This window comes from Apteryx mantelli, chromosome 18 (genome assembly GCF_036417845.1).
Source record: "Apteryx mantelli isolate bAptMan1 chromosome 18, bAptMan1.hap1, whole genome shotgun sequence".
Taxonomy (NCBI): Eukaryota; Metazoa; Chordata; class Aves; order Apterygiformes; family Apterygidae; genus Apteryx; species Apteryx mantelli.
Genome location: NC_089995.1, coordinates 10609961 through 10631647, shown reverse-complemented (window position 1 = coordinate 10631647; position 21687 = coordinate 10609961). Strand labels below are relative to the sequence as shown.

General features: G+C 42.1%; 1 protein-coding gene across 2 annotated transcripts in view; it reads right to left on the bottom strand.

Annotated features, from left to right (window-relative positions):
* BCAS4 (breast carcinoma amplified sequence 4) overlaps nucleotides 1-21272 on the bottom strand; it is a 51557-nt gene extending 30285 nt beyond the window's left edge. Inside the window, exons 1-4 of one of the 2 annotated variants that reach the window (XM_067307908.1) lie at nucleotides 21099-21272; nucleotides 11589-11660; nucleotides 3320-3421; nucleotides 17-151 (exon numbers count right to left, since the gene is read on the bottom strand). In XM_067307908.1, the coding sequence (XP_067164009.1) occupies nucleotides 17-151; nucleotides 3320-3421; nucleotides 11589-11660; nucleotides 21099-21224 (435 nt within the window). In that variant the 5' untranslated portion in view covers nucleotides 21225-21272. The remainder of the gene's footprint in view (nucleotides 1-16; nucleotides 152-3319; nucleotides 3422-11588; nucleotides 11661-21098) is intronic. The other variant, XM_067307909.1, reaches the window with a different exon arrangement.
* Between the last annotated feature and the right edge of the window lie 415 nt (nucleotides 21273-21687).

Genomic DNA, 21687 nt, shown 5'->3' with positions numbered 1-21687 from the left:
CTTTCAAAATACTCACATTTTTCAAAGAAGGGATAGCTGTACATTGAAATAATTTGCAAACAGTATTAAGAAAGGTGCCATGAGTCTTCTCTGCTTCAAGCACTTGCTCTTCTAGGGAGGAAACATGGTGTGCAACCATCTTTACAAACGCCTGTGGAGAGAGGGAAAAGCACCTAGTGAAAATTATTACCATCTGCACTGGGTTTCAACGTTATCCTAGTTATAGATGAGAAGTCAAAGAAAAGCTTTTGACAAGATTTCAGAATATACTATTACTAATTTGAATATCCAAAGGGCATATATTTAGAAGTAGACTACAGATGTTTCCAGCCATGAGAAGAACAATGACCTAAGGCTAATTTTTCTCCTTTTCTAAGGGAACAGTTTGGCTCCCTCATAAGAACACAGGGTGAGCAAGCACTTACACAGTGTCTAACAGTCTGGCAACATTTCAGCAGTGAAGTGAAGAGATCCTCAGAACCCCTATGGGCACAGCTAATACTAGTGGTAGAGACAAAGTGGCTGAAGTGGTAGGAGGGAGGAGAAAGCAGAGGAAAAGATAATAGTACATGATTTTGACTAAAAAAAGGTTGGGAATTATTGACCTAAAATATACACGTGTTCAGTTTCAGTAGAAATTTGAGCCATAAGGTAAAGGCATTTAGAAATTATACAGTATTTCTTTGCTCAAATACAGAATGATTTGTGAAGAGGTTCAATATCCTGTATTAATGATTAAGCTGTACTTTTTATTTTTTTTACCTGAGAAACTGAGCACTGCTCATTTTAGGGATGAGGACAGTGAGGCAGAACAGGTAAATTAATTGCCCAAAATATATCAGCAGCTGCATCAAAATTAAAACCCAGCAGATTTTCTTTCTATTTAACCATTACACAACAGTCCCTCCCTTTTCTACTCTTGGGAGTCCAAGTTAATTTCTTCCTTGAAAATCCCCATGGATGCTAAACTTTAAATTTAAAAGTTGTAATTAAAGCATTAACTACTGCTCAGATTGCCAATTTAATCTTGCGCTTTCAGATTACTGCCATTATAATGGGTAATGTTAGGGAGAAAACTGATTTCTAATCAATTCAAGGCATTAGCCTCCTCTGATAAGCCAAGAAAGCACCTCAACAAAATGTTGCTTCCAACAGCAACCTGTAGCCTAGTGCAAAGACTGGTGTTTTCTTCTTGTTCCAAATCACTGTGTCCCTACAGCTGTATTAAAGGAATGAGTTGAGAGGGCAGGAAGGGTTGAAATGATAACAGAAACTGTTTATTTTCTCATAACAAGGACTTTTTTGGCACAAACAAGGAATAATCTCAGTGAAGTCAATGAGTCTCAAAATTAAGCACATGTACTTACATACTCAGAGTTAAGCATGTTGAAGTGCTTTGCTAAATAAGGTCTATTTTGGTGCGAATAGAAGTCCTGTCAAATGGTACCTCCCTGTGTTAATCAACAGAACAATACCAGCTGTGTATTCAAAGGTGTTTCTGCTCATTTCAGTAAAGACTTACTCTTTTGTTACTTTTTACTTTTTTAAAATATTCGCTGGTTAGCCTTGCTGAGCTAGCACAGCTGGAAGAGAAAGAGATGGATTCTACTCCCAGCTTCTGTATCGCCAGCAAATTTGTAAATTGTACAGTTATTGCATGATAGTCACCGAGAGCAGAATCTTTGCTGTTGGTGACAGCACATGAGTCAGAAAGACCACAGCTTCAAAAGGCAAATTTGAGACCTCTTTGGATTGTTTTACATTTACTCTGTAAAATCAAATAAATCAGGGAACAATTCCTGTGAAGTTACCATCCACATGGAGAAGACTGGCATCAAAACCACTTCTCAGTTTTGAAAAGAATGTTCTCAAGCTAAAGAACAACTTTTCATAGAGGGCAGTCAATAAATACAGCAAAAACAAGAAAATCTTCAGTGTATAATACCAATGACAATTTTAAAATTCTTTCAAATTAAATGCTGAAGACGCAACAGCTAAATATTAAGCATCAGTTGAAAGAAAATTCTCTAATTATCAACAAAACAAAGTAAGAGTAAGGAGCTCTATTGCTTACCATACTTTTGGCACAAGGAATTGTGCCAAATTAGAGTTTGAATTTTATTTTTCTGTTCAACGACAAAAATAACCCCCCAAAAAACCAATAAGCATGGAATTTTCAAAAGGCCTGAAGGAGTAAACCACTTCTAGAAACAGCTGGTTTGGTACCTAATTTAATCAGACACTTTTCACAACCCTAGTTTAAGTCCACATTTAAGTACGCCCCTGATTGTCAAGTATGCTGAGAAACCACTAGCTATTTTTTAGACTGGGGTACTCAGTTATGAAAATCAGACAGGTTTCAGATCTGCAGGTTAACAGTTAACTCCCACTTTTTGGCCTAAAACGCCTTGCCTCAGCTTCCTAACTGAAGCTTCCTCCTGGTGCTGCACTTGGCCATAAAACATGAAGTGATTACATAACCCTGCTATCAAATGCAAGTGTAAAAATGCAAACTATAAAAAGTGAATTGCATTTAAAGAAAACTTTCTGAACACTAAGTCAATAGCCCTGTCCCTCCCAGAGTAATAAACCTCACCAGAGGATGCTACTTTGTACAGGAGCAGAACTTGAAGCTTGAGAATTGCCGATCTGGAATTAATGCCACAAACAGTTAGCTTCTTTCACTTCTGAGTCAGTTAAAAGTGATTTAAAGCATTATACAATTTATCTTGTCATGTTTTAATTATATTCTTCCCAGAGGCAAACTTGCCCTCAGCTGATACTAATTTTAATATACTGCTTACTAAATATGGTGAGGGCATCATCTTAGTGAGTCGCATTGGCTTTCCTCATTCAGTATATAGTAAACACCAAAACAAATGCTGAGGAAGAGGGGAGTTCAGAGATCTTTCCGCTACTATGCAAGACTATTATCACCAACTTGAAATGGATATGTCCTACACTGTATGCAAGACTTGAATTTTTAAACTTATTAATGGTTTTACAAACATTTCTTCAAGTCACAAAACATATCAACATTGTTAACATTATTATTAACACAAAAAACACTAGGAATGCTTTTAGTCTAGGACGAGGAATTGTAGAATCCACAGCAATAAATTATTCAATAAGGTTCCAAAACCATAAGCAGTTACATGTGCTAAACCATGGGTGAAGATTACACTGATTTAAAAACAAACGTAAAATCTAAGACAACAGAGAGCTGTAAATATCTGAGCATTCCATACAAATACTTGGACAGTTAAGCTGTAATAAACATAAAAAGAAGAATGTAAATCTTGTAATGTAATTAACAAACCTCTAATTTATCAACTTTGGCATAAATGTGGTTCATTTCCATCACCTTGTCTTTAATTAGTGGAATGGTCTCATCCAGGATCTGGGATGTATCACTTCTAATCTGCATGGAAAAAAAAGCATCTCACATGAAGATGAATCTTGATGATAAACACTTCACATTTTCTTTCACATGAACATTTCAAAGCACTTGTTTTGAGAAAAGATATCACAGAGGCCCTTCTGTAAGTATGCTATAAAGTAGAGACTGGTAAATTACTTTCTCAATTAATCCATGAGACAGCAAAACAACCAGTAGTAGTTGGCAGGACCCCCACTCAAAATTGTAACCAGCCCCCTCCATCTTCTTTCCAAATTTAACCAGTGCACTTCAGTCACTTCCATACTACTCCTCTCAAGAGATCTCCCACTTTCTGTAATAAAGTACTGTATACATGATGGACTTAAAAAAAATTGCCTCTATTCCAATCCCCATGCTTTGATTTTGTTGAAGAACAGCTGATTGATACTTCTGATCAATCAGTTTTTGAAAAAGATTCGAGTTAGCCTATGGCAAATACTCCTATTTCGGGGGTAACAGGAACATCACTTATCTATGAACAGGTTCTAAAAGGCTGTTTACACCTAATACAATTCAATTTGCAATGCAGACTGGCACTAAAACAGAACACCCCCCCCCCAAAAAAAAAAAAATAGCTGTCCTGGATCAGATCTTTGAGTACATCACTTTAAGTATCTTGCCTTCAACAGGGGCTCAGACCTAGAGTTCTCAGGAGAGCAAGAATCTTCACTCAAAGCTACAGCGTAAGCACTTAGAGACCGTTCCTCCCTCGCCCCTGCCAGTTTCCAAAACAATAAGTGCCCTACAACAGGAAAGATTGTATTTGCTTTTGATATCCATGTGAGAGCCTGAACCTTATCTGAAACCCTGCTAAGTGTTCTGTTAGCAAGAGTTACCCCATTTCCTATATAAACTACAAGTGTTCAGTTAGGTGGCAATAAGATATACTTCCAATCACAGGACTATAGCTAGTGGAACGCACAAAATAAAAATGATGGGTAAGATGAGCTGGGAAACACTCTTCTGCTCCTGGCTCAAGGTAGCTGTTTCACAGCACTTTACACCAAATCGCATTCACTGCTCCTGCAGCCCTGCTCCTCTCCCCTCTGCCTCTGGCTGTGTGTTCCCCCTCTATGCCTTGTGCTGGTGCCCATCAGATTTTGAAGAGAGGCAGCTCAGGCAGATGAATGGATAGAAGAAGATTCCCTTTGTCTCGCTGGGTTAGTTTTCTGTTGATTAAACTCCCTGACCCAGCTGAGCACAGGATCAGTCAAATGACAGGGCCACAGGAAGAAAAGGGGAGCCTGCAGAGCCAAGAAGAGGAGCAGGACCATAGAGAGCTGTGCCAACCTAGACAGGCTTAAACTGCTGTGGAAGCATACCATAAGCTACAACGTACAAAAGCCACTAGTCAGCACAACTCCCCATCGTCCACGGGAATGGGGTGGCTGGAACAGATCTGGACAAAGGCAACAAACACAGGAATAGTACAAAATAGATGTCAATTAGGCTATGAAGAATATGCTGTGTGCATACTTCAAAACATTTGCAAATGATCTCTGATAGAGAACAGCAGCTGCTTTAGCAGCAATGGGAAGAGCAGTGCCAAGAGCAAGTGGCACGTGTTCTGCATCCTATGCATTGCTCAACTGCTCTGTAGACAGAGGTGCTTGAAGGAAGGTAATCAAGAGACAGCTGCATTTTATAAAGCAATTTCGCATCCTTTTTACTTTACTTTGGTTATAACAAAAAAAAACAAAAAACACACACTTGTACTATTATTCTGATTAAGATGTCAGCTCAGCAGTCTTTGCTTAAGCAAAGTCATCAGCAACACAGTATTGGCTAAATAAGAACAGAAAAATGTGGCCAATGAAGAACAAAAACCCATCAAGGTAGTGGCATAGGACTAAATGTGATATCTTCAAATGAAGCCAAACCAGCCCCACACCACACACTAACACAGGTCTGGCTTGGGGAAAAAAAAAAAAAAAAAAAGGGAGCCCTTTCAGAAAAGGAAACAGCAGCTAAGAACCTGTAATTAGCATTGCTCTGCTTCTGTCATCATTTTCCCTCCCAAACTATTAACACTGGAAACAGCAGCAGAACAGAAGCAGTGGAGAAATCAAAGAAGGAAAGGAACACAAGAAACAACCACCCATACGACTGCTGAGAATCTGCTTCAAAACACAGCAGCAGAGCTCTGCAAAAGAGGATTCACAAATCAGCTTCAAGGAGGCTTAAACTAAGTTCAGAGGAAGAGTGTCTCATAGGAAAGAAAATGTGGCATTTCTGTCAAAAGAAGCCGGTTCACTTCAGGCCTTGGTTTCAAGATAAAAACAAAACCAAGGAAGTATCCAGCAAGATACTCAAACACATACATTCGAAGTAGTAAAACAGCCGAGCAACAACTCATTGACAAGAGAAACAAGAGGCAGCTGAGCCCATTTCTACACAACAAGGTTTTTTTCCTCAGTTAGAATGGAGTATAGCAGCACTTGGTTTACTTCTGGACTACACCTGCTCTGCCCACAGTTTCAATAGACTTAAAGAATAGAGGAACCACGATCCCTTTAATGACCTCTCCAGAAGAGGTTTTTGTCCCAAGGACTGAGCTACAAGATGTTCTTCCCTCAACTTCATGGGGAAGAGTAAGAATCTTGTAGCTAGAACAACGTGAATCTGGAGTTGGACTAATACTGCAGAGTCTTCTGGGCATTTTGAGATTTAATTCAGAATCTCAAATCAAGCACAAATGCCTGCTATAAAGCAATTTAATCCAAGGACCATGCTTTATAAGGCCTAGAAGTTTACCGACTGATATTATGACTTGCTTGTTGGTTTTTTTTTTTCTCTTTTTTGTTTAAAGAACCTGTGTTTTTATAAGCCTACTATGAATAAAGCTTTATACATATAAAATTACACACAGTAAGACTGTATGGTATTTTTATTACCAGAATGAGTACATATGGGTTAAGTGCTTTTACACTGCTATAACTGTTCCTTAATAGGAGATCACACATATCTATCAAAATAGCAATAGTTTTCTATTGTCAACAAGCCAACAGCTTCTCCTTCCTTATTACTGGTCTCAGCACTAGATCCCCAGACATCTCCACCAGCAGTGACACAACTGTATACGCAGACACACACTGTAGTGTACTTTACAGTATGCACTCTATATCCAATGGAAAATGAGCATAGACAGTTGGGCAAGATCCCTGTAAATGAAGTTGGACTTACATTTCCTAATGTTAAATAAAAATACAAAATGAATACAGAATAAAAGAGTCAAAGCAGATAAATTCCAGGGTTGTTCTACTTAATTCTTTCGGCTCAGTGGTAGCCAAAAAATCCCTCCATCATAAAAGATACATGAAAAACTGATTGCTGATCTGTCTGAGGGGAGGTTCATACTCTGATCAACAATGTCAGATTAAAATTCCAGCCTCAAATTTCCAAGGATAACAAACTTGTTGCCTAATGTTGGTCTCCGAAAGGACTAGGGAAAAGCCACTCTTACAGCTAAATGCTAGATAGCTACTGTAAATATAAACACAGTTTGGGACATAGCCAGAACAAGGGAGATGTTGTACAGACCTAGTATAAAAACTATGAACACAACAAGGTCAAAGCAGACATGGAACAAATCTAAACCATCTTTCTTTAACGGTAAAAGCAAACAAGCAATACAAGACACAGGAGAACAGATTTTCCAGCAAGCAGTCTGTGATGAAAGGAAATGATATGCAAATATGATTCAAGAAGAGTCATTCTGCAGCAGTCTGCAGAACCACAGCGACAGAGGAGTTCAAGAGGAGTCAGCACATGACAAAGGGAAATGATTCTCTTGGTACAGCAACCTCTCACGAGCCAGAGAAAGCAGGACTGCTCTGAAGCTCCACATTATAAAACCAGATTTATTTCCCCCTGTGCAATTCATTTTACTTTATCTTGCTGCAGATTTAGCTGAGTGCTCAAGCACAAACACCACAGCACAGCAGTCCATGGAAAAAGCCTGTATTCCACTTAGTGGGTTTTGCTATGCTAATGGCGGAGGAGTGAGGAGGGAAGGTTTGAGCTTTGTCTTCTGACAATTCAAGGCACCAAGACTAAGCACAAGGAGGAAGCAAACCAGCAGCAGCAAAGTCAGTCAGAAGAGAGCACAACTAGAGTACAAATGATGAATTAGCACACAAACCAGGAATGGCATGTTGCATGCAGGGCAGCGAGACCTGATCCTTGCCTACACCACACCTTAAGCTGTACCAGTTAAAACAAGCACAGATTCTGTTACCTTGTATTTTGTAAAAACTACTATTTTGTCAGGAGAAAAAAAAAAAAAGTGTAGCTGGAGCCACAAGTCAAAGATACTATGCAAAATCTAGTTGTTGGTAGGACTTGTTTGACAGGATCCCTCTATATTCTTTTTAGTCACTGATCCCATATGTTAACACAAAGTAATATAAAAGAATCACCAGTAAAACTAACCACTCAAAATTGAAAAGCTCAGTGGTGAGAAAAGGGAAAACTGAGGTTGGTATGTTCCTAAGGAGTTAGCAAACCCTAGCCACAGCAAACCAAACAAAACAACCTCTTCCTCTCTCTTCCTCAGTGATGAAACCAGGTTTTACACCTAGGGCATTATGGAGGACGTTCCTAAACTGTAAGTCCACAAAACAAACAGCAGCTGTTTTGTGAACCCATATTAAAGCAAAATTTACAAACACATCATTCCCCTGGCGCTAGTTCTGTGCGAAGGTTCAATGGCTAAAGAACCGCCAACCTGTGGTTTTATAAACTGATGCGTATGCTGAACATACACGTTTAATAGAAAGAAAGGTATCATACATACAGATTTCTGTATACCCACACATCCTCTTCAAGCATTAGAAGCGAAAGAAGTTGGAGTAGTGTATTTCCACATGCATCTAAACCAGGTGTGCATCTCTGAAGAGCTATCATTTTCAATCACACTTTTAGATGTACGAGACACACAAAAGATTGTATCTAAAAAGGTACCCAACTATGACCCATAAAAACAATACAAGAACAGCACGAACAAGAGTCTGGTTATTGTGAAATTCTTTGCCTTTGTGTCACTGGTTCAAATCATAGCTCAGTTAAAATCATAATTTGATAATTACACTTGAGTGGCTGTAAAGCCACTTGAAAGATGTTAATTCACTGTGCTGAAATCAGCACCCTAAGGAAGACATCACAGAAAGTTAACCAACACTATCATTCTCCTAGCACAATCTGTTCTTTGTAAGCGCTCCTTCCCTGACAAGCATGAGGCACACTGAAGTGGGTTTACACTGTCACACTCTTACCCACTATACAAGGAAGCATCCTTTTTAAGTGGTGTGCCTAGTAAGGTACAACTTATATAATCTGACACTGGAAGTAGTGATTTGTCTTCCTAGCACTGAAGATCCAGGTTTTTCACCACTGCACTATCCAAATCTACGCATCGAGAGTACTTGCAAGTGAAAAGCAGCAGCACACTCAAAACAGAAAAGCCAGATCCCTTTACGTGACCACCTTACTGAACACCCAACTGAAGTGAGCAAGATTCCCCTTGCCTCTTGTCAGCATAGACAAAAGACCAAATTATTGCTAAGCACAGAAACTGGAATCGATTCAAATGCTACATTATATTTATCAGAGTCCCAGATACCACCTGATGTGCTGCTGAAAGGAACCTCACGGTGTAGGTAATGCATAGAAAGGCAAAGAATCAACACACTGACTGCAGTTCTTTGATATTCCCAGATAAGGTCAATAATCTACATACTGGCTAATTATTCACAGCCTGCAGGTTGTGGAAAAATGTTTTCATGGGCAAAGCAAAGATAATGTATTGAAACTACATCAGTGTTTTTTGTAGAAAAGGTTGTCAAGAGAGGAAGTCTCATGGGAGCTCACTGGATCCATCTGAACAAGCTAACAATATTCCATATGTTAGACCCAACAATGTAAAGTGCACGTCTGATTGATGGGCAGAAGAACACAATATATACAAATTCTTAGCCAAAACTCCCAAACAGAAGAACTGAGTGAATGAACTTAACAGTAAACCAGACAGAATACAATCAGCAGAGAACAGCAACTGATTCAAAACACTTGCTTTGAGCAATTTGATGTCATACCACTGAAGCAATCCTCATCTTGCCAGAAAGAACTCAAAGGACTTCTTGGCCCAAGAAATCAATCTCTTGTATTCTACACTTTGCACAGACTAAATGTGCCATATTAGAGAATCTAAAACTGCCAAATATAAGCCAAGATGTATCAAAAAATAGACTGTGTGCTCTGAGGTTCGCATGCTCCTTTACAGCTATTTTTGTCAAAAGCTGAATGGAAAAGAAATGCTTCAACAGCCGCCAATACTGAACCATCCTGTCAAGGCAGATATTTATTTTTTTAGGTCCCTGCAAACCATGTGAGACTTTCCTGAGCCAAGCTTTTGTTTCTTTCCATTCTCTGTCACTTCTTCTGGAACTAATGATGCTTCCTTTCCATAAACAAGAAATGCAAATAACAAACCAGAAAGCTCCAACAGAAGTCAGAAGAATGAATAACTTGCTACACTGCTGACTGGCTTGCCTAGAACAAAGATGGCATCACTTCTCTTGAGCAGGATTCACATTTGAATTGTAAGATCTGTCCCACAACCAAGCAGTAATAGTCATTAGTTAGTTGATGATATTTTGCATAAACTGTGTCAAATGTATTAATGTGAGTTTTCAATAGATTCTTGCAAACCACACCAGACTGCTTTGTGGCAACCCATGACTTATGAGGTCCATCCTTGCGAGTAAGCACAGCATTTCTCCAAACCACACTGGGACAAAAAGTGGAAAGATGCTTAAAAGGCAATATCGCATCTGTTCTGTGAACAGAAGACAACATGCAGAAAGGCCAGCACACCAACACCTTTCATTTGCACTAAAGCCAGTAAGAATAAAGCAGGGAAATTGCTTTTCAGCTGCCTAAGCGAAATTGGCTGCATAATTTTGTTATGTATCCCATTGCTTCATTTTGCATGTCCCTCTCCATTTATCTGTGCAATTCCTAAGAATCATCCAATAAAATACCTCTTAGGCTACCAGTCACTGAGGAGATGCTGGCTGGTCACTTCTTGCCATTAGTACATTCAGTACTTCCGCAGTACTTTAGCAATCATTGTAGTTATGAATGACACGTACATTATACAAGATGCTTCTAAAGAGAGAAGGAAAAAAACATAACTGCTAGCAGAAGGAGAGATGGTCTGCACATCAGAGAACAGAAGAGAAAGTCTGTCTAAGTAAACTTGGCCCATGCTATCTGAGCTCTCCCTGAACACTCTATGAAATGCTCAGGAAGAGTTAAATTGCAGTAATTTTAATGTAATTTTACTTTTTCCAGCCTGAGAAGGAAGAGTTGACTGCAAAAATGACACGCACTCTTACTTTTTACATGGACACCACAACCCCAATAGCCTTCAGACAGCATACCCTTATGCGGAAAGCCTGTGGTCAGCCGAACAGCAACACCCCTTGCCTCACACGGCCTATCACGAACAACGGGGCACTGGCAGCGGCTAAGGCAAGCGGTCAGGCACAATCTCATTACCAGCTTGCGCTCCCCACTCAGTTATTCCAGCTGTATCAACCTCTCGCTTTTATTTGGACTGGCTTGCTGCACTCGGACAGCACCTGGCACAGGAGGCCTAACTCCTCTGTAACGCACGCGCTGGCTAACGAACGACGTAACCTCAGCCCGCATCGCCCAGCGCAGCACCGCGCCTCAAAGCGGCCCAGCGTCGCAGCTCCGCAGCACAACACCGTAACGGAGAGGACGGCGGCAGACGCTGTTCTGGAATTTGCCATTCGCGTCGCTCTCTGGTATGTCACCGGGGGCAGAAGGCACGCTGGGAGGGCAAGGGAAAGGCGGGGCGACCCGCGAGGCCTGCAGCCGCGGCGGCCGCGGCCTCCCCGCGGGCCCGGGGGCGGCGGCCGGGCGGCCCCGCCGCGCGCCCCGTAGCGCCACCTGGCGGCGCGCCGCCCCGCTGCGTGCGCGGCGCCGCCCGCCCGCCGCCTTCCCGCGGCCGCCGCGCCGCCAAGATGGCCGCCCCGCGCCCGCCCGCCCGCCCGCCGCCCGCGCGCCGCCGCCGGCTGCCGCCCCACGGCGGGCAGCGACGCGGCCCCCGCGGCGGCCCCACCTGGTCGGTCATGCCGCAGAACTCCTCCAGCCGCTCCAGCAGCTCCTCGACGGTTTCTTCTACTTCTTTCACCTGAAGAGAGGAGGAAAACACACAAGCGCACAGGCGCATCAGTTCGCGTTCAAGCGGCTGTCGAGACTAGTTCACAGCTGCATCAGCGACAGCTGGACCCTGTTTCAGATGAACCCTGGGGATGAACGGAAGCATCACCGCTTAAGGTGGCCATTACAAGCGCTGATGCCTCTTTCCTTACCACCCATCCACGCCATCTAAGCCAATCCGTGGAATTTTAAAGCAGCCATGGTATCGCCAACACCAGGAGTTCCAGAACGCACAGAGTTAATTACATCAAACTTTCCAAAGCTCTTGGGCATCACATTTTAACCACAGAAGTTTAGAAACTACTTTGCTTCTTTTTTTTTTCCCCTCATGTCAAAGCAAGAATCTCTAACTGGGGTTTCACAGGAAGCATGCACGCGCACACACACACACACACACAAAATCGCAAGACTTAAGACAAGAATCATGTGGAGGTTTGAGACGCACGCCAGATCCTGTTCGCTAGCTGGTATCTCCTAGCCACATTCCTAGGGAGTATCTCACTAACATCCACCTTTACACCTTCATACCTGCAAGGCATTTCAAGTTGTAGACCCTACAATGAGTTTTCTGCAAACATTGGCTTCTAAACAGATAAAGTCAATGGGTATTTCAGCAAAAGTTCCTTTATAAACATCTAAGTTCTGAAGTAGCAAGGTTTATTCTAACATTTGCATTTGGACACAGATAACACCACATGGTTTATAAAAGTCAATTGGAAGTTACAGCCCACACTATTCACTGATAGAAAAAACTGTTTTAAAGAAATCCATTAGCAAATATCTAGAAGAAAAAACTTAGACTATTCTGAAGCAGACAAAATGCTATGAAAGAAAATAAATGTAAAGGACTGTTTTGGACAGACACTATAATGTTTTCCCACATCAGAAAAGGAACAGATATTCAGAATTCCAGAAAAACTCTCAACAGCTACAGCTGTGTCCAAAGCCAAAAAGCCTGGTATACCTGCTGTCTGCAGAGGAAAAAAAGCTGGTGGACTGCTGCTGTTAATTGAACTCTAGAATTAAAGATGGTTGTTCACAAAATCCCAGTACAGAAGTGCAAACTAAAACTCTTTTCACCTGGAAATACAGTTAAGGAAATTTGTGTGGCCTCTGAGATTCAAATTGCAAAGTTAATCAGTCCAGAGAACGGGTAAGCAGACAAATGTACTTTTTCAGCAAGGGGTAGGATAGAAAATATCAGACTCCAAATGTTTTTAATGTTATGGTAGCCTAAACTTGGTTCGGATTGAAGCAAACGATAAAATAAGAGCAATGTACAAGCCCCAGAGGTTGTGCTTTGCATGGATTGAAGATGGTCACTATGGCATGCAACTCCTCTTTTACTTTATAAAACCTATTCCATGTAAACAGAGAAAACATTATTCTCTACAAAGCCTGAATCAACTTTTCCAGCACAAAGAAAATGTTCTTATATCTTGGACACCTATTTGCAGTCAACTTCTGTAGCAGGGAACAATTTAAGGGAACAATTTCAGGTATGGAGGTAGCCCAGGAAGCAGCTTCTGCACCAATAACAAGATGGTAATAAGGAAGGGGAAAGCCTTTTGCCAGAGAGCAGAGAGGAAAAGCAAAGGAGAAACAAGTTATTAGTGGGGCCACACAGTACATGTACCACTCTAGAAAGGGTGTTCGGAAGAGGCTGCTGGAAGTCATCCAGGAATGAATCACATGAACCCAAGAGACAAAATCCACCATGTAAAGTGTGAGTACTGTTCCAGGTCTGCATATCAAACAACCTGAGGAACAACTCAACTCCAAAGACCCTAATGTCTCCAGGAAGGGATAGTCACATAAGAACCTCAGTGAACAAACAAGATTCCTGCTACCTAACATAGCTGTGATTGAACAGGTTTAGCAGTAGCCAATTTGACATAATGAACTTCTACTTATCAGTGGAATAACAGTTCATATTTAGGTAGCAATAGTAGATAAACATACACATACACAGAGCAATTGTAGAATTCTAACAGAAGTGATGTGGGTTAATTCACTCTAAAGATGTGAACATATATCAAATACTTCTGCTATAATTCTCCATCTTCTCTACAAAAAGCTTTTTTTTCCACATTAGAAGAGCACAGTTATCACCAGCAATCTGAAAATATGTGAATTAGTGTGTTTACAGCAACAACGGGACTGTGAGAGGCTGCAGTGGACAACTGTCACTGCTGTAGCCTTCTTGGTTAACAGAAGAGAAGGTAGTGGTTACAAAGCAAGAACAGTCACATTTAAGAACAGTGCAGTCAGATTCAGGAGAGTGATTCAAAAATTAGGACAAATTATGATACCACAAAGAGGAAGGGAAGGGCAATAGAAAACCTTCAAGCACATGGATGAAATAGTACCTGTTTTCACAAGGGCAGCAATGCACTACTAGGCTACACAAATGAGATCAGATTTATACATCTTTTGTAGGTTGAATTACACTCAATAGATTCTCTATCTTACCTGGCATTTCATCTTCTACAAGTTGAAATTCTCAATTTCATTTTACAGATAGTCAAACTGAGCCACAGAAAAGTGTCTTAGGTCACACCAAGTCAACAGCACTAAATTAAGAGGAGACACCTCAGGCAAATGCTCAAACTTACAGAAGGGATCCATCAATTCATCAACCAATCTACCCAGATCAGGACAAAAAGCTTCAGTGAAAAAAGTCCTTCCCCATCCCCTCTCAAAGACACCCAAATCCATAGATATTATAGTTTTATCAAAGAAGGTGCTTCCTGTAAGCTTTCTGCATAGGAAACATGCAACATAACATATGGTGAGTAGCACAAGCTCCAGGTTAGATACTGTATATGAAATTAAGTGAAAAGCATTTTAGGTTTCTGCTAGCTAAAAAGGTTATTGTTCATAAAACATTAGAAAAGCACACAGCAAAGAAGAGATGGAATCATCACTTTAACTTATGTTATGAGGGACTCTACTTCCATCCTATTGACAAGAGCACCTTAAATAGAAGCAAGGGCAAACCCTGTTGTGTTATATGAACTGTATGAAAAAGTGAGGTAAATAGCAATAAGCGAAAAAATAACTGCCATAAGCAAGAACATATATGCCTTAGACATTTCAAAATTACTTTACTTTTTATTTTATGGCTTTGATAGGAAAGCTAAAGTTTAAAAAGGCTTCACTATGCATGTTGCACACTGCTCATAAAAAACTCTTTTTCTAAATCTTTAATATACCTTCTCTATTGCATGACAATAGCATTTTCTGATATTAACACTGCTGATGATTGTAACAAGAAAGAGGAGAAAGAAACTTAGGTTTTCTCTGAAAAAACTAAGTAACATCAGAAGAGGGACTGTACAGAGGTGATGAACATCCAAGCAGGCAATGTCAGGAATGGCACAAGATGTTGACCTTCTTTGGAGCCTGACATAAATGCTGCCTCTGTGGGTACAGAGCACCTAGAGCAACAGAATACTAATTCTGGTTAAACTTGGAGGATTAGTACAATATGGATATGCAATATAACAGTATATTAATAAAGAGCAGCTTTTTTGACTAATCTAAGATGGTTTTTCTTCCCCAACTCATCTCCTGATCAGCTTCACTCAATTTAGAAATCAAGGGAGAAATTTACTAAAACACAGCATTTGTAGGCTAAGTCCAGTTCCATTTGGACACCCCTAGAAAAGACTGTGCAAGCCAAAATTAGTGGGGAATTTTGAGGATACACCACATCAGTGCTTGAAGTTTCATCTTTCAGCATTAGCAGTAGAAAAAGTAACATTTATAGTTTCAGAATACAGCAGGGATTCATGTTTATGATTCCCCTTATTATCACACAACTACTCATATGAACCCAGAGTCTCAGAACTGTATTAACAGACTCGTGTGTTCAGTCTAAATGCCCGCATGTGGTATTTCCTAGTTACTCTGGGCCTTCAGTGGGAACTCATCAAAAGCAAGTATCTGGAATAGGGACTTGAAAGAGTCAGGACTTTGGCTAAAAGAGTCCACACTTTGATTTCACAATAGCATTTCCATAACTGTAAGGGACATTAACTCCACATGCAGCAGACATGTACACATGCTCATAGCAAACAAGTATGTACAGGACATAATTGTGGGCTGAGGATATACATCTATACAGTGTGATGCAGATACAAGCTTTGGTCATGTTCTGAGTAGCAGCGATGTGACCTAACTTGACCCAAAAGCTGTGCAAGTATGTTAGAGCAGCACTGAGCTGAGACCAACACGTATTGCCTCAGCAAAATTGTTAGCAGAAACCTGGCAACTTTGGGTCAGCTTAGGGACCACACCTGTGAGCCTATTAAGGTTATTTCCTTGGGTACCTGTGTTTCACCTGAACTCTGTGTAACATGGTGGCATAAACTGTCACACCATATTCATATTGTAATTTCACCCATACAACATTTAAGACCTATTGATAAAAGTTTCATGGTCCCTTTTTTGTGTACACATCTGAAGAGAAGAAACCTCAAAACACATTACACTCCATGGGTTTATCAGAAGAGACCCATGGATGCCATAGTTCAAGGCATGGATTTCAGCGGTGCTACATGAATTCACATCCCCTGACAATCTGTTCCATGTCTATCCGTGGTAAAGATCTCTGCATGGAAGAACAGTCTTCCTTCTGCATCTTCTTTGCATGTTGAAATAAAGGAACAGAATTTCTGTATCTACTTTCTCCTCAGAAGGAAACAGCACTCTTTCACCCCACTGCACAAAGGTTAGCTCTAGAAAGACTGCTAAACAACAGAAAAAATGCATTCTTTTCAAATAAGAAAGAGTTCTCAGTGACTTTATGTTGTTAATGGCCACATTTCATTTATGAATAACTTGTAAGCATTCAGTCTGAGAAAATGATTTCTTGAAATGAAGCCTTCATAAAGCAAAATAACGTAATTTCCAGCTTTTCTGTTAAGTGTATTTTACAGCAGAGCAATCCCAGTGGGTGGTGCATTCATCAGATGGCCTGCAGAACAATTCTATCAAACTGCCAGGCATTTCTTGGCAAGTCTGTGCACAGTCAGATTCACAGGCCTGAAGCCACTACCACAGCCACACCTTCAGGACTAGCACATTTGACACAAAGAGATGGTCCAAAATTGATACCAGACTCACAACTTTGAAAAGACTGCGTAATGGTAGCAATCATGAAATGCATGACTGTAAAGCAAGTGTAAATTCCATTAATTTAACAGATTGTGCATTAAAAAAACATCCGCCTAAAGAAGTTGCATTAGCCCTACAGATTACTATTGCTTTCTGACTAAACCTGCAGACATGCTTCAGGCAGGTAGCTTGCTGATATTATTAACTCTTCTAATATATACCATGAATATCTTGCATTCATAGCATTCATAAAAAAATCAATTGCTGGTATAGTGAGTGTTACAGAACAAAAGCAAAGTTCATTGACACCACCAAGAATAAGGTAAGTCAATTCCAAACAGATATACAGTCCTTAATCTTTACTCTAAGAAGCGTCATTTAGCCTGAACATAACACAAGTCAACAAGAAAAAACACCAAGAGAAAATAGATGCAAACAAACAAGTTAACACTGTTTCTTTAAAAACACCCTGCTATAAAAGTAAACTAGGCATAAACAAAGCCAAAATATTAAGTTTTAAAAAGGACTCAGTTGCAAACGTTCAGCAGGTCCACATCATTTGTGAAAGAGGAAAAAAATACATACTTAGGGGCTCCGTGTATCTACCACCCCTTCAGAAATAGCTAAGAGAGGCCTGCTAGCAAACTGCAGTATAAACAACATATATTTACCATCATCTGTAATTAGGTATTTACCAAGCAGACCATAACCAGCTTCTTCCAGGTGATTACAGAACTAACTGTATATTTATCATTAACATCTGAATTAAAACCTACTAAACACATTTCAAAGTTATGATGAAAATATGGAATGACAAGTGTTCCTTAGCTAAGACTGCAATTTCACAATCACTTTAAAACTATATAAGCTGGCATTGACAATAAAAGTAGTCTAGCTTCTCCCACCACCCACTTATGCCCCTCAAGCCAACCCTTTACCTGCAAGAGCACAAATGTTCACACAGTGAAATGAATCAGGAAACTCATCTGGTTTAAGAACTAACCATTGATTTCTTTGCCAAATCATTTTAGCTCAGATCAGTTCTCCAATTCAATTCATTACACAGCAATGTTAAGGTTAGTGCTGAAAAAAAAAAGCATGTAGCTAGGGGATGAGTAACTTTGGGTCTTTCAAAGGCAGTGTTAATCTTATCATGAAACTTAGCCAAACACACAACAGTGCCACTTCCAGCTGGCATTTTAATGCTCCCTTCTATCCACTGTTGATTCTCCTGTTTATTTAAGGACAGAAAAGAAAACAAAACAAAAAGAAATTAAAACCACAACTTCATTTTGTGACCTAGAGGGGAAAAATATGCAGTCTAGCTTTGAGGTTAGCTTTCCTTTCAGACTTTCTTTTATGTAGTATATACTATACCATAGTAATATCCCTTTCTCACCACTTCCCTTTAAATGCCTTTGTTTCTGACACCAATCTCCACCTGCTTTTTTCCAAGCCCTAGATAAACCTTTATATCTCCCCTGAGCACTACTTCTTTGGTTTTGCCTCAACCTCAGTATTATGCTCCCATTCAACACTGAAAATATTTATCTGCTTTTCCCCGGAAAATTTTATTTTTTTATTCCAAGCTCTCCTTTATACAAGAATTTGGGTCAAGTATTCTATACTGTCAACCCTTCAGGGTCACAATACATTAATACAGTGCTGTAACTTACCGCACTTTGTTAAGGTCTCATCTACAAAGTTTCCCAAAAAACCTTTGGCTTCCACTCAAAAAGTTAAGCTGCCTTTGTCAGAGCTTGAAGTGCTCTCCTGGCATGTGTCCCACCTGGAAAGGTAGGCATAGAAAATTTTAAAAATAGCCAGAGCAGAGAACCACATATCTCTTTATAATTCTATAAACTCAAGCTTCATTATATTTCAACGTTTTGATATTTTTGAAAATTAACATTCTTCAGTAAGATGTCTGACTATGCCAGCTTCAGAATACTGGAAAAAAAAAAAACCCTATGATGGGAAAATAACAATCAGTGTATAAGAAGAAACAAAAAGAGCAGAACAGCACTCACAAGACAGCTATATTTCAAGGTGAAAACTAAATCTGAGAAAGTCTTTCACAACTATTTTAGGATACAATCAAATCAGGCAGAATGATATTATATCATGCAGCATACGCCTGAAAGCTTTCACTTGGCAAAATCTTCTACTGGACTATGCAATGCCTTATTTTGCATTCTTCATTGTTGTGGTTTCATGTGCTATGACTGTTACACAAAATTAAAAATCATAATGAATACCAGGAATTATCTGCTAGAGGAAACTGCTGTTGCAGTTCTCTCCGCGAAAAGGAACTGAAAGCCCTCATTCTGATTTCTGCAATGCTACTTGTGATATGCGACGTAGCTGAGCTAGCAAGGAAAGGCCTGTAGGAAGAGACACTTAAGAACATTCCACAAATGCTGTGATTAATCCACAAGCATCCATTTTATAATTTAAAATATCCAATTTATATCATTGCTTTGAACAAGCTATCAATATGTGCAAGAATCAAGAGGGAATAATATGAAAACAGGTGTTTTATTTCAGTTGAAGAAGCCTGAAGGAAACAGAATGACTTGCAAGTAACGAATAGCTCAAGTTGTTTCTGTATTCCTTGTAAGGACTAACAGGCTTGGTCCTCAGTTACAAAAAAGACCCAATCTGCTGCACAGTGCTATACAGGAAATTTGTTTTATTAATTAGCAGGTCATCTTTATTTCTTACTTAACACTGACATAAGTGGCACTTTATAAAACCAACAGAATCAAAGCAGCTTACACTAACCAGTACTTTAATGAAACTTCTTCCCTGCTAAATAGTTCACTTTCCACTGTCATGTCAATTGAGCTTGAAAATTCATTTTTGTAATTGTTAATAGCATTAAAAATACTTGTTTCTGGTCCACTACAGTTGTGTAGATTACTAATGAAGTGGATCTGAATCCAGAAGTAAGATAAAAGCTATCAGTGGCTTAACCACATGAAAACTATGTGGACATCAAGGACCAAGCATTGTATCATCTCCTCGAAAATGCTAAACAGAAAAACAAGACAAAGATCTAAAGATCTGGATGTATGTAAGCAGCCTGATTTATTGCAAACCACAGATAACCACATATGGGAAGATGACACCGATGGAGTGACGATGTAAAGGGAGAGGCGTAAGGAAAAAAATATTCTGAACAGTTAATCTGAAAGAAAGTTTTCCTGCTCTTGTTTATCTCTTGGAGGTAAATAACATTTTACTGCCCAAATGAAGGAAAAGGGGGGAAAAAAATTGGTTTAAAGACAATGATCTATGACTATTTTTTCCCTTGACAAGAGGACGCTTTTGCTAACCTGCCCAAAGAGAATGTCATTCACCTTATCACCACCTTCAAGCCCAAGCGAGTCAGGAGACTACCTACGGGACAGAAAGGGGGATGCTCACAATTGCACTCTACTTCTCTTAGTTTTCATAGAGACTTTGTCTCTTCTTTTTGGGGGGCGAGGGGAGGAAGTCTCAGTCCCAAGTACAATCTGAAAACCTCCCTCTTTGCTCTGGAGGATCTAAAGCGTCCCCTGTCACCCCCCTGACTGACACAAGGTAACCAAACCCGACCAGGATCCTCAAGCTGAGCATCGTCCCGCTGAAGTCCCACCGACGCGCGGAGCCCGACCTCAGCGGACCTGGTCTCCGCGAAAACCAGCAGCACCACCACCACCACCACCACCACCACCACCACCAAAGCCATCTTCATTCAAAGAACATGCAAACGGTTATTCGAGAGCTCAGCGGTAGCTCAACTTTACCCAACACCGCATCCTCGACGTGGGAGACCTGAGGCTAGGCCCTCCTCGGCCACAGGGGATATACACACACACACACACACAAAAAAAAAAAAAGAAAAAAAAAAAAGAAAAAAAAAAAAGAAGAAGAAGGAGAAGGAGAAGAGCGCGGGGGAAGGGGGCGGCTCTGGGAGCGGGCCCGGAGGGGAGCTCCCGCGCCCGCCGGCGCAGCGAGGCAACTCGGCTCGGGAGGAGCCGGCCCGGCGAGCGCCTCCGCAGCGCCGAGAGGAAGGGAGAGCCGCGGGGCTGGGGGCTCGGCCCGCCGCGGGGGGGGGGCTCGGCCCGGTCCCCCGCCGCCCCCGGCCCCGCGGGGCTGCGCCGCCCGCCCCGCCCCGCCGGGGAGCCGCACCTGGGCCGCTGCCCTCAACCGCCGCCCGCGACCGTTACCGCCGGCGCCGCGCGAGCCGCCCCCTCCCCTCCCCCAGCGGACCGCCCCGGGGCGGGAGCGGCCCCGCGCCTACCTCCTCCCCGGGCTGCGGGCCCCGGCAGCGGGCGAGGCGCCGAGCCCCGCTCTCCTCCTCCTCCGCCGCCGCCGCCCGGAGCATCCCCTCCGCGGCAGCTCGCCGCCGGTCCCCGGCTGAGCTCATGGCAGCCGCCGCTCCGCCCCCGGCCGCCGCTCCGCCTCTCCAGCGCCGCGCCGCGCCGCCGCCGCCTCAGCGCTCGCCGCGCCCGCAGCCCGGGCTCGGGGCGCCACCCGGCGGCGGCGGCTCGCCGCGGGGCGCGGGGCGGAGCAGAGCGGGCGGGCCGACCCCGCTCCCGCCCGGCCTCCGAGCGCGGAGCCCCGGCGGCAGGGCGAGGGCTGCGGCCGCGGCGGGGCGCCGCACGCAGCCGGTCAGGCGGCGCCGGCCCCGGGCGGCCCTAACGCTGCCCTGGAGAGGGGGCCCGGCGTCATGCGAGAGCTGCGGTGGGAACGGCGGCGCTTCGGCCGCGAAGAGGGGGCTCACGGAGGTCGCGCCGCGGCAGCGGCTCCCCCGCCTTCACCACGCGCGCTGCGGTGGCATCACGTAGCGACCTCCTTCTGCTGCCGGCTTCATGCGCCACTGCTGAGGG